At 43.3% G+C, this 12,630-nt stretch overlaps 1 protein-coding gene across 4 annotated transcripts in view; it reads left to right on the top strand.

Moving 5' to 3' along the window:
• PDE1C (phosphodiesterase 1C) overlaps positions 1-12,630 on the top strand; it is a 369,889-nt gene that overhangs the window by 296,137 nt on the left and 61,122 nt on the right. For all 4 annotated transcript variants that reach the window (XM_048296129.1, XM_048296137.1, XM_048296146.1 and 1 more), the window contains one exon: positions 11,669-11,770. In XM_048296129.1, coding sequence (XP_048152086.1) covers positions 11,669-11,770 — 102 coding nt within the window. The remainder of the gene's footprint in view (positions 1-11,668; positions 11,771-12,630) is intronic.

Here is a 12,630-nt window from a genome sequence, read left to right on the forward strand (position 1 = left end):
AAGAGTGTATCGCCTCTCACTCTCTGATAGCTGGTTATATGGTGGGGCCTCCTCAGCATTGTGTCACCTACTCATGTTCCTCTTTAGATGATAGTAAAAAATTCTCACCTTCAGGCCAGTTCAGGATGATTTCCAAGAACCCAGGGTGATTAGGATTTCCTATCCAAGCTTGCTGTGTGATGAGAGCCATCCACTTACTCCATGTAGCGTCAGTGGCATGATATGTGGAAGACACTTTTCCTTTAAACATTGAGCCCTGCACTGGTAGTCAGGGTGTGAGAATGAACTGTGCTTTGGTAGTAATTACTTCTAAGTTGGCTCAAACCCCTTCATAAGCTGCTAAGATCCCTTTTCCTGTTGGGGTGTAGTTGGCCTCAGATCGTTTGTATCCCTGAAACCAAAGGTCATCCTTGAGTTTCTCCAGGTACCTTCTGCCAGAGGATCCAGGAAGGACCATTCTCCCTGGCTGCAGTGTAGAGCACATTGTTCTCATCCTGTCCCATCCTGACTGACCCAAGGGCTACTGCATGGGCAATCTCTTGTCTGATCTGTTAAAAGTCTTGTTGCTGTTCAAGGCCCCACATGAAATAATTTTTCTTATGTCACAAGGTCACAAGGTAGAGAGGGCTTACAATCTGGCTTCATTCAGGTCATGATTAGTATACTGTCAGTCTCCACTCTCCTTTAGACTTTTGCACAGGATAGATGGGGCTATTGAATGGTGAGCAAGTATTGCTGACCACTCCCTGGATCTCCATAGATCATCTTATAGATGGCAATCATAGAGTCTCGGTCGGTGTGGTATTGTCGATGGTACGTTGTTGTGGCAGCAATTGGTACCTGCTGTTCTTCAACCCTCAGGTGTCCTACTGCAAAAGAGTCCTCTGAAAGACCAGGCAAGGTATTCAATTGTTTAATGTCTTCTGTCTTCACAGCAGCTATCCCAAAAGCCCAACGAAGTCCTTTTGGGTCTTTGAAATAACCACGCCTGAGGTAATCTATACCAAGAATACACGGACCCTCTGGACCAGTCAAAATAGAGAGTTTTTCCATTCCTTCCCAGTCAAGGTCACCTCAGCTTCCAACAGTCAGCTGCTGAGCCCCCCTCTCACCCCAGCAATGGAAACAGGTTCTGTCCCCACCATGTCATGATGGTATCAGAGTACATTGCGTGCCAGTGTCAGCCAAAGCTTTGTGTTTTTGTGGTTCTGATGTGCCAGGACATTGGATCCACACAATCCAATAGACAGAATTTTCCCATGTCTCTATCAGGCTAGAGGCAGAGCCCCTCTAGCTCTGGCTATCATTTACTCCCTGGGCATACATTCTGGAGGTCCCTTCAAGGGGATCAGACATGTCATCTTCACTTCTGTTCTGCCTAGGAAGACACTCACAGGAAACTGGAGCTAAATTCATTCTTGCCAAGTTTCCTTTGTTAGTATTTTCTTCTTTTAGTTTATGTACCCGTGCTGCTAAGACGGAAGTGGGTCTTTCATCCCATCTTCTCATGTCTTCTCCATGCTCACAAAGGACAAAAGGTTGCCTCGTGTGGTGTACTCCCTCTCCCTAGCTGGGGAACACCTACTTCAGATAGCAGGGATTCTGGTCTGTACTGGTGAAACATGGAAAAGGCCCTCCCTAAGCTCCTTTCTGAGTTTCTGATGGCTTTCTGATGGCTCTCTGATACCTCTCTTCAGTTCTCTTCCAACTTCCACATATACTCGGTCAGGTCTCTTTCCAAGGCTGAGACTTGGGCTCAGGTTGGGATGTGGACAGTGTCTTCATATGTTTGTAGCCTTCTTGCCATAGTACTTGCTGTCTTATTTTCCTCATTCCATTGCAGCATCACTAGGAAGTGCGAGTACACTTGTGTCCCAAGCTGTGTAAGTTTCAACTACATAAATGTTGTACAGGGTGTGGAATTCTTGTGTGTTGGTCATTATTTGAGAAAATTACCTCTATCACAGCCAGTTCTCTCAAGCTTTGGATTCCTTGCTTGGTGGTTTTCCACAGGGCTTGATGCAGCTGGGGGTGTTCTTGGCAAAGGTATCTCTCCTTCACAATTGCTAAGAGTCACATCCAGAGGCTGAGAGTTTGGGCCTTCTTGTGATCCCCTGGTTGATACCTATTAATTTTTTCTGTTTCTTGTTTCTGTATCTTTTTTGCCATTTCTGTCTCTCTGAAATTGAGAGTTCTTTTACTCAGAGTTTGGATTAAAATACAGGAGATGCCAGGCTTTTCTTCTAATTGGTGTTTATTATTTCTTATCTGTAGCAGAGCTGCACAGGGATGTGCCTCCAAGGTAACAGGGTGGAAAACAGCCACGAGTTCTAACTTTCAAGGCCTTTTAAAGTCCAAATCGACCAATTATGAAATACCAAGTAATATGTTTTTACTTATAATGTATATGTTTTTACTTTATTTTAACTATCTATTAACTATCTGCAGTGCGGGTTTTTTGACCCAGTAACAGAGCACTCAGATTTGTGAAGAAGAAGGAGAAATGAAAAAGAGCTAATCTACACCCCAAATCCTCCATACTGTTACACATATATATAATTATATCCCAGAAACCTAAATTCTCTAAACCCAGGGCTCCAACAGATACCCACATCACACGACAGAAATCCCAAGTGCCGTCCAAAACTGTAGCATGACCTGCAGTGTCCCAGACTTGTATCACCCAGCTCAATATACACTTGCCCGTTCATCAGGTGAGGTTATTCTGCAGACTGCATAGACTTTCTAAGGATAGGGATTTGATGATTACTTCCAGTTCTGATTCCTCTGCTAGCTGTGAGAGTTCTGCCTCCCCGTCATCATCTACCAGGCAAATGCATTTGGTCTTGTATTTCCTCCTCTGGACAGGGGTGGTGTCTCGGTTTTGAAAGACAGGTGTCTGCTAAGGAAGGCAGAAGCCTCCCTTGAAGTGGCAGATATAACCCCTTTCCCTCTGAGTTATTATATTTTGAAATCAAGGGCCTTTAGGCAAAGATGTGGGAAATAGGAATAACACTTCTTTACTATATATATATGTATATATATATATATATATATATATATCTATCCAGTCAAACAAAACAGCAATAACTATGGCAGTAACAGCAAACAATCACAAACCCAGTCCCAGCCTTCTCGGCTGTCAGGCCCTTTCCCCTCGGGTGCAGTTCCGCTCGCAGCCGGCAGGGGCGCTGGCGGCTCCCGGTGAGCAGGGCAGGTGCGATGGTTTCCCCGCGGCTGCAGGGGGCGCTCCGGAGCGAGCTCGGGAAACCCGCGGCTCCGGTGCCCTGGGATCCCGGGAAGGGATGGAACAAAGGCTTTACAAACCCCTGGGCAGCCGATCCCGGACTCTCGGGAACAGCAGGCTGGGACAGCAGGCTGGAGCGGCAGGCACAAACACAAATCCCGGGTGGCAGACGAGATGTATCCAAAAGGGGAACCCCCCGGAGGTCCACGCAGGCAGGGACAGCAGGGCTACAACGCAGCGAAAGCTCGAAGCAGCAGCGGGGCAGGGCGGCCACAGCCCGGCCTCCAGCAAGGCAGGGAAAGCGGCTTTTGAGATCCCGGCGTTGTTTCCAGCAGAAAGAAAAACGGCCGAAAAAAAAAAAAGAAGAACCAGCAGCTCCTTTCTCTGCAGCTTCTCTCTCCAGATGCTGAGAGCGAACTGACCCCACACCCAGGTGTAAACAAAGGAGTAGCCAGGCCCGCCCCACCCCCCTTTTTGTCTTTCTTAAGTACAGCTATTTGTCCCCTAGCAACATGCATATGGGAGAAAATTCGTTTAACAGGAAAAAACTAAGATTAACTAAAACCCCAACAGGTGGCTACTACTGGTTTAGGTTGCCCTTCTGGTTTAACTGTAGCTTGAGTGACAGGAGTGTCTGCTGATTTTTTCCCCTTCCCCTCCAGCTGTAGGTGCTGCTGTGCAGTAATGAGCAGCATGGAATAAGCATTATCCAGGGCCCAGCACAGTGCAATCAGTTGCCCCTCTTTGAAACTGCCACTGTAATTTTCCTTTAAATATTCTGCTACCTTTTCTGAGTTCTGTATTTGTTCAGGGGGAAATTTCCAAACCACTGGACTAGGGAATTTCTTCAAAATCTGGCCTATATCCTTCCACATTCCATGCCACTCAGGATTTTTCACCCCCAGGATAGATCTCTGGGCAACCTCCCTAGCAATCTCAGCCCTGATTCTAAACATGTTGTAGAGCTGTACACAGGAGACATAGCAGAATTAGCAACAAGAATATAATGTCTTAACATCCAGAAGGAATTCAACAGTCTCAAAAAGTGATGTGCTAGCCCTGAAGAGGTAGAAGGAGGTGAAAGGCTGGGAAATATCATCCCATCCTGTTCCCCCAACAGGTTGGGTGAGATTATTAATAAGCCTCCAGAAGTAGCAGCCCAGACCAGGACAAGCAAACAACAATGCATACACATCTGAAATGATCTTTATTACCTCTGATTTTATCTTTCCATAAACTGACATAATGGAGTGTATAAACAAAGCAATCTTGGTTTGTATTCCTGATCTGAAAAAGAACACCTGTATGGGTGACTGCTATTTAATTTTAGCCTGTGATGCACCAGGAATAAATGGGGTTTTTTATTCTGTCTCAGTGCACAATGAAGCAAGGCAAGTGTTAAAAAACAGACACCTGGAAGGACATGAAAATACATGAGTAAGCGTTGGAGTGATTTGGTCTTCTTTTACTCTGAGAGGGAGAATATAGCAGGCTAAAAAGGAAAAAAGAAACCCCAAACCCAAAATAACCCCCATAAACCAAACCAAAGCAAAGTATATGAAAAAGTCCCAATGCTTTTATTTATGTTCAGCAAAGTTGATAATGAATTCCTTGAGGTGCACCAGGCCTATCAGTTTAGTGTGTTCCATGGTTTGCTGCAAGTGTGGGTTCCTGTAAGCTGTGCTGGATACCTGCCAGTCAACTCCATGGCTCCATGAGGGAACAAACCAAATAAATCTGTCGATTAGAAACCAAGGTGTAAAAAGATAGTTGACAGCATGGCCTGCTACCTACTGGCTGTGAGGTTAAAGAACTTAAAACCAGAGGAGCTATGGAGTTCACAGAAGCATTATTTTTCCATAGAGACAGTGTTCACAGCAAAGCTCTGCTTCTATGTTTGATTTCTACCTTTTAGATGAAGCATTTTTCCTCCCATGTCTCATTAACTAAAGATGCAGTGCATCTACTCTGCACATTGGCAAAGAATGCTTGCATCCGAATGTGCTTACACTTTGATCACTAAGACTCAGGAAGAAGGAAGGAGAGATTGTACCCATACCTTGTGTCCTACCACAAAGAGTGGGGATGCAACCAGGGGAAATTAAGTTTTCTCTACATTTATTTTTTTTACAAGGCCTTTGCTCTTCTAGATAGCAAAATTAACAATAGTGAAGTACATATGGGAGCTAAATGTGAGGTTTTCCTATGTGGTATTGGGTCAGGGAAATGATTTAAATGTACTGGAAGCTCACCAGTCAGGCCCAACCGTAAGCCTTCTCTTCTCCCAAATGCACAGTGCAGCAGCAGGTCCCTCTGCCTGCCCTCATGTGTCATGTGCCTCAGCTACTCGCCATCTCAAAGGTGCTGGAATGGTCCCTCACCAAGTATAGCAGTGTCTTTCTTATTCTGGGGAGTCCAGGATGAGACACAGGAGTCCACATGCAGTCTCAAAAATGCCAAATAAGGAGGGAGAGTGGTTTTTTGGTTTCTTAAATAGGGTTTTTTTAGTTAGCTTTTTACTAGATCTTTTTTTAAAATTTGTGCTATTTTTTACTATTGTTTTTTAATTGCTTATTGGCTAGTCTTGCCAAAACACCCAAAAGTAGCCAAGAGGGGCAAAGGGAAGGACAGGGCCTGGCATCCTCTGAGCTCCTGCGCAGGGGTGATAAGAGGAGTCTATTGGATTGGAGGTCCTTGGGGCTTGGAGGGGAGGTTTTTAGTCTGAAAACAGGAAGGCCTCTAGGGCATTGCTGTCCCTGGCTTGTTCTTGCCTCAGCTACCAAACGGGTGGTTGAAGATGAAGACAGGGCCGCCCTGGCATTGCACAAAGAATTGTTGCAGATCAGTTGTGACTCTAGTCAAAGCAGGACTGATTTGATATTGGCTACATGCTCTTGAGGGGAGTGATTAGGATGAAGGTTGTGTAGGTACTTCTCCCCCGTCAGCTGATGCCCATGTAACTGGAGCTGTGTAAAAGTTGTTGAGAGCTGTGAAGAAGGAAAGGAGGCATTTTTATTTCCAGTACAGTAAGGAAACGACAAACAGTCTGCAAACAGAAATCATGCTGTTGTTGAAAGGAAAATGGAGCTGGTCATGAAGGTGCTTCTGGCGATGGTTTGCTGTGTCTGTGCTGCTGTGGTGACAGCAGATCCCAGCATGCCCCTATCTAACCTGTATCACTCCAGTCCCTTGTTTTCAGGGCATATCAAGAGACGGAAGGCAATACAGGCTTCGGAAATGTCCACTGGTGACATGAGGAAGGTGTCACCTCTCTGCTGTTTCCTAGTTTCCTTTCTCCCTTTGGCTCATGCTTTTTTTGTTAAGGCCACTATGCAGACTGAATCTTTAGAGGATTGACTTTTCTTTGAGTTAGATTTTTACTAGCTTTTACGAAAGAGAAAGAGAGAGAAGAGGCAGTTGGGGAGGAGGTACTGAAGACCGCTGTTATTTTCATTTAATGAAACCCTTTGTGGGTTATGAAGATCTCAGAATATCTCTCCTCTATTCCTACCATACTTGTTGGCATGATGCCACATGACCAGGAGTAAAATAGGAGATTGATTTAGCTCTTAATATGCAGATGGAAGCTTGTGTACAAGGCATTTCCTACGCCTGAGTTGATAGGCAAGATATCTTTACTGGAAAATGTTCTGATATGACCACATTTGTGAATACTTAACCTGGTGCATCTGTGACTCTCATAAAGAGATTAACTGAAGGATGTGTCTAAACTTATCAGTTTGATATAGTGGGTAGATTATAGGGGTATAATCATCTTTCCTTTTTCATCAGCTTGCACTATTTCTTCTTTTCTTGGATACAGTTTTAAGTTACCTATGTTTTAAAGACTTGGACAATTTTTCTGAAGTCAAGTTATGTAAGAAATTACACAGAAGAATTAGTATTTGAGTGAATTAACTTTTACTCTTCATGAACTTCTTCCTGAATACAAAACTGTGTTTGAATACTATAGAATAAAGGAGAACAAGATATTGCACAAATACTTGGGGGATATCGGACTTTATAGTCTGACTGGTAACATGAAGAGAGAGCTGAATCTGCCTGCCTGTTCACCATATGTCAATAATAATATTTATGAAGCCCAAGTATTCAGTCCTATGGTTTGGACAGTTTCATAGCAATGTATTGGTATTTAAAAGTAGTGCAGCCTCTTATCTTACCTCATTTCTTCTTTGAGATTGTCAAATATATTTTCTAAAAAGAAAAGAATTGGAAACTGTTTCAGCTGACTTGCTTTTCCTCTACTTTTATATACTGTGCTTCTCTAATAGAAAGATGAAAACCAGATCACTCTGAAAGTATGTAATGTAAAATATTAGCAGGCTTTTGTGTATTATTAGAATAATTAAATATAGTCAAGAGACACTTCAGTGGAAACAGATCTTGTAAAATATTACAAGATTATATAGACAGCTCTATTTAGCTAGAGCTGCTAGGCAGCACGCAGAGTGCAGCATGATAATGTGTAGGGCAGACTTTGAAGATGATGCAGAAACAAAGTGCTCAAGATGGTCAGAGCAAAAATAACAGCTGTGTGTATCCCAGGCTCTAATCTGACTCAGATGCAAAACCAAGAAATAGATAAATATCTGTAGGGTATGCCCAACCACTGCCCTGGAGGGACGTCTGCTGAGATAAGGAGATTGAGCAATCTCCCAGCAGGACTCCCTGGAAAGGCAGCTACTCTTCAGTTATGGCGAGAAGAAGACAGACCCAGAATCCTCTGGGAGACCCTATGCAGATCTCTGCCCCTGCGAGAGAGAGAGAGAGAGAGAGAGAGAGAGAGAGAGAGAGAGAGAGAGAGAGAGAGAGAGAGCCTTCATGCGGAACCAGCTACACGAGCCTCTCGTCTCTCTCCCTGGTCTGGCCTGGAGGCTGCCCTGCAGAGCTGAGCTGAAATCACGAGCGCTTCTGCACGGGCCCTCCTAGCTAGCAGCTGAGGGAAGACACTGGACCTCAGGAAGGCAATTCCTTTTGGGACCATCTCTCCGGACCAGTCACAGCTTCCTTGGTCAGAGCTACTGACCCCTAACCAGCTGTCATAAATATCTATCTTCAATTCTCTCTGTAATGAATTTCAGCATTATATCAGCCTAGCAACAAATGCACAAACTTATAATCCTCTAATGTTACATATTTTGAAATCTCATGCATTAGCTATAACTTTTACCTATGAATTTTCAAAGTCACGTGCTGTTGTGATGCCTGTTGTTTGAAGTGACAAATAAGAATTTTTCAGTAGTGAAATCCTTTATTTTTTACCATCTCTGAAATATTTTTCATCTCTGTTTCAGAGAAAATGATGATCTGAAATATGTGCAGAGGTCAGAGGATGTGCATATTCCAGATTTACACCTATAAAAGGGAAAGTAGTATCTGTGTGTTTGTAAGCATATGTACATTCTTGCATTGCAATCACTGACTCATTTGCCTGAACTGAGCCTTTTGCTTTTGTATTCCTACTGCAATAAGCTACACACAAAGTAGCCCATGCAGAGCAGTATGATGGAGTTTTAGTCCAGAGGATGTAGTGAAGTCTGCTGTTCCCACAGCATTATCACACTCTTTACTTATAAAAGTAAATTTCTATGTGTTCAGGTTCTTGTCTCTTGGTTGTGTAGACAGAGACATTTGTGCTGCTGGGAACTGACCAGAACTGCAAAAAAAAAAAAGTGAAATAATTTAAAATTAATTACTTTTCACTCATCATATAATTATTTGGAATGCTGCAATGTTGACTATGCAACTGATTGTACTTATGGGTTGGGAGGAGGAGGTGGTTATAGGGGGTGAAAACCAAGGCCAACTGATACTATCAGTGTTGCAGAACTCTGGTGGTGGAGAGGCATTATTATGTGCCATCCATGGGACCAGGTAAGCACAGCAGTCTTGGGTCTCACAGTGATGGCCTGGGACTGGAATTTGAGCACAGCTACTAGAGGCAAGAGAGGAATGATCAAAATAGACTTAATGAGGCATTCATGAAAAGGAGAATAGTAAACTTATTTTTAAATGAATGCTGACTGTTACGATCCGGTTTAAACCCAGAGAAGCAAAGAAAGCTAAGTCTCTGTGCATAAACCGGAAAGAACTTAGAAGGTTCAAAATATTCCCAGAAACGAGATTAAAACCAAATGAGATTAAATATTGATGCCAAAAAATGGATGTATCTTATTTAATAGTAAAAGAGGCAAAGAGAAGGGAAGAGAAAAGAAAGAAAGAAAGAAAGAAAGAAAGAAAGAAAGAAAGAAAAGAAAGAAAGAAAGAAAGAAAGAAAAGAAAGAAAGAAAGAAAGAAAGAAAGAAAGAAAGAAAGAAAGAAAGAAAGAAAGAAAGAAAGAAAGAAAGAAAGAAAGAAAGAAAGAAAGAAAGAAAGAAAAAAAGAAAGAAAGAAAGAAAAAAAGAAAGAAAGAAATGGAAAAAAGAAGTGTGCGTGGGGGGTGGGGGAACAGGGAGAGGTGACAGGGTTAGATGGAAGCATATCACCCATCCGAGGGTCCCAACAGCATCTCGTTGCTCCCTTCCATCTGGTCTTCTGGTGGTGAGGGTCCCCGGTCGCTGCCGTGGCCATGCCGCCACACGCCGCCACGCACCACCACACGCCATGCCAGGCCATGCTGAGGAGTACAGAATCCCATGGATTAATATACACTTTGGGCCACGTGGCAATGCCCACGTGCCTCCTCTTGCAGGGGCTAGCTTGACACTGTCCCTTGCAACACTCAGGGTCTGTTGCATCATTTCTGGTGCAGGGTCTGGGGACTCCTTTGAGAGGGGCCCCTGTGATGGGCCATGTTATCCCCTTCTGCTGTGGATAAACTTCTCCCCCCTCCTTCACCCCCCTTCCTCCCGTGAGGAGCCCTCAGCTGGGTTCCTCTGCACAGTGGAGGATGGGCAGTGACTGGGCCTCTGACCAGAGGCATTTCCAACACACACCCAAAGCTTCTCCTCCCTCCACCCTCTGGTGCAGGGAGTCTGTGCAAGCCTGGCAGCTGATAGCCCTGAGGCTGTGGTCTCCACCTTGGAGGTGTTAAGCTTGTGCTTTGTGAATGTCCCCAGCCCGGAGTTGTTACTTTATCTTATCTTCATCAGCGAGCCGTGTAAGGCTTCAGTCAGGGCCCCATTCAGGGTGCAGTAGTCTTCTTTGCAGCTTTTGTAATACAGTTTTAAAAGTCCTTTAAGAAAATGTTTAAGTCATAAACGATAATATTTCAGTCTCTAACACTGACCCATTTCTGAATCTTCTAAATCCTGAGCTGGTATGCTAACCTTGAGCTGTTCTTCCCCTGTTAATCTGCAGAGACCTGAACTGAGATAAAAGAAATTTGTATTGTGTGCTAGATCAGAACATTCTGGTATTTTAAACTGTTTAGGACATCCGTGTCATCTTCAGAGAAAGTCTAAGCAAGTGTTGTAATACTACTACTAATGATGATGGTGATGATAATTATAATAAGAGTAATGAAAACATGAGAGAGAGAGAAATAACACCCAAGAGAATCAAGTGATGAACAATACCACTGTTCACCACCTGCTGACTGATGCCTAGTCTGTCACAAAGTAGCGATCGCTGGCTCCAGTTTATATATTGGGCATTACGTTCTATGGTATAGAGTATGCCAGTTTGGGTCAACTGTCCTGGCTATGCTCCTCCCAGCTTCTTGTGCACCTGCTCACTGTCAGAGTATGGGAAACTCAAAAATCTGTGATTTGTAGTAAGTACTACTTATCAACAATGAAATAATCAGTGTGTTATCAACATTATTCTCAAATTAAACCCAAAACACAGCACTGTACCAGCTAAGAAGAAAATTAACTCTATTCCAGACAAAAAACAGGATACCAAGTTTGCTTAACAAAAACTCATACAGGAATAGTTTGAATTAATAATAGCAGGGAAGTAGTGCAGGTTCTCAAAGGTCTTTATTTCATATATGCATCATATATACTAGGCAATTTCTTTTAACATGGTGATTTTCCACCATATGACTCAACTTTAAACATGCATATTGACCAGTTGAATCAAGTTACCTAATTCTGAGGCTTCAAACAGTCTTTTCCCTTCCTTCTAAGAATTCCCTATAAAAGAAAAAATTTAAGAAGCTTGTGCTTAATTGAAAAAGGAGTACTAATACCAATGTGCTCTTCAGAAAACATCTAATATTTGTCTTACCAGGGATCAGCCACCTGGCTTCATTTGCATCCCTCCCATTCCTGTGTTTGTGCAGAAAATCCTTCATCCTCTTCCCCATTCCTGAAAGAGGAATAATGTAAAGATTTACATACAAAGGCATTGCTGTCAGTAATTTGCAGATAGACAAGAAAAGAAACTGGAGTGTCTCTGATGCTGGTTTTTGTGCTTCTCTTTCCTTGCTGCTCTCATTGTGATGCTATCCAAAAGGGAATTGAGAGCTCTAGTGATTGAGATGGTGTTGGCCACCGACATGTCCTGTCACTTCCAGCAAATCAAAGCTATGAAGAATGCTTTGCAGCAACCAGAAGGGTGAGTCACTTCACAACATAGTGCAATGAGGGGGCTACATTTCAGCTGGTGCTTTGCCAATGGGTTTAACTTCAAAAGCATCTCTCCAGAAGCCCTCTTTTTCTTGGATATCCACCACAATTTTCCTTCTGCTGTTGAATTTTGAATGAATTCACTTAGGAACAGACGGGCCCATGCCTACATGAACATCTATACTCTTTCAAATGTCACCATTGTTGGGACCAGCCTCACTGGGCATTTCCCGGGTGGGTAACATCAAGGACATGATTCATTTGAGTGACCTCTACAATTGAGTATGACTTAACATTTTAACACCTGTGGAACACAACTTGCACTTTGCCCTTATGCAGATGGTATCAGTTGTCACCCCTGGAAGGGGCCTGCTTCATAACCAGAGAACAGATGAAAACTTGAGATCCACTGAGGAAAGAACTGGAAAATATCGGATGGAGCAGTATGGGGGAAGCCTTTTCTTCTTCCCAGTATGTCACTGGGAAGTATGTCACTGTAATATTTTGCCCACAGCTCTTCCCCTAAGAATTTCTTCTATATTGGTCTGAGTGATGGTCAGTTTTTCACCCTGGACACAGTTATATCCAGAGCCTCCCAGAATTATACCTGTATCAGAATTATGCCTGTATCAGAATTACACCTGTATCAGAGCAGGGTGTGGCTAGCCACCTGATCCTCTCAGAATCTACAAGTGTTTCAACCATTTCAACCATTTTGGATAGCCAAAAAGTGGAATTAAAAAATGAGACCACCCATTCAAAGAAAGCATTACTGGTTTCTTGGGCTAGCCTCCTAGGTTATGGTCGTAAGAAATCACCAGCCTTTTTTTCTGTGAAATCAGAACTCCC

This window comes from Corvus hawaiiensis, chromosome 1, assembly GCF_020740725.1.
Source record: "Corvus hawaiiensis isolate bCorHaw1 chromosome 1, bCorHaw1.pri.cur, whole genome shotgun sequence".
Taxonomy (NCBI): domain Eukaryota; kingdom Metazoa; phylum Chordata; class Aves; order Passeriformes; family Corvidae; genus Corvus; species Corvus hawaiiensis.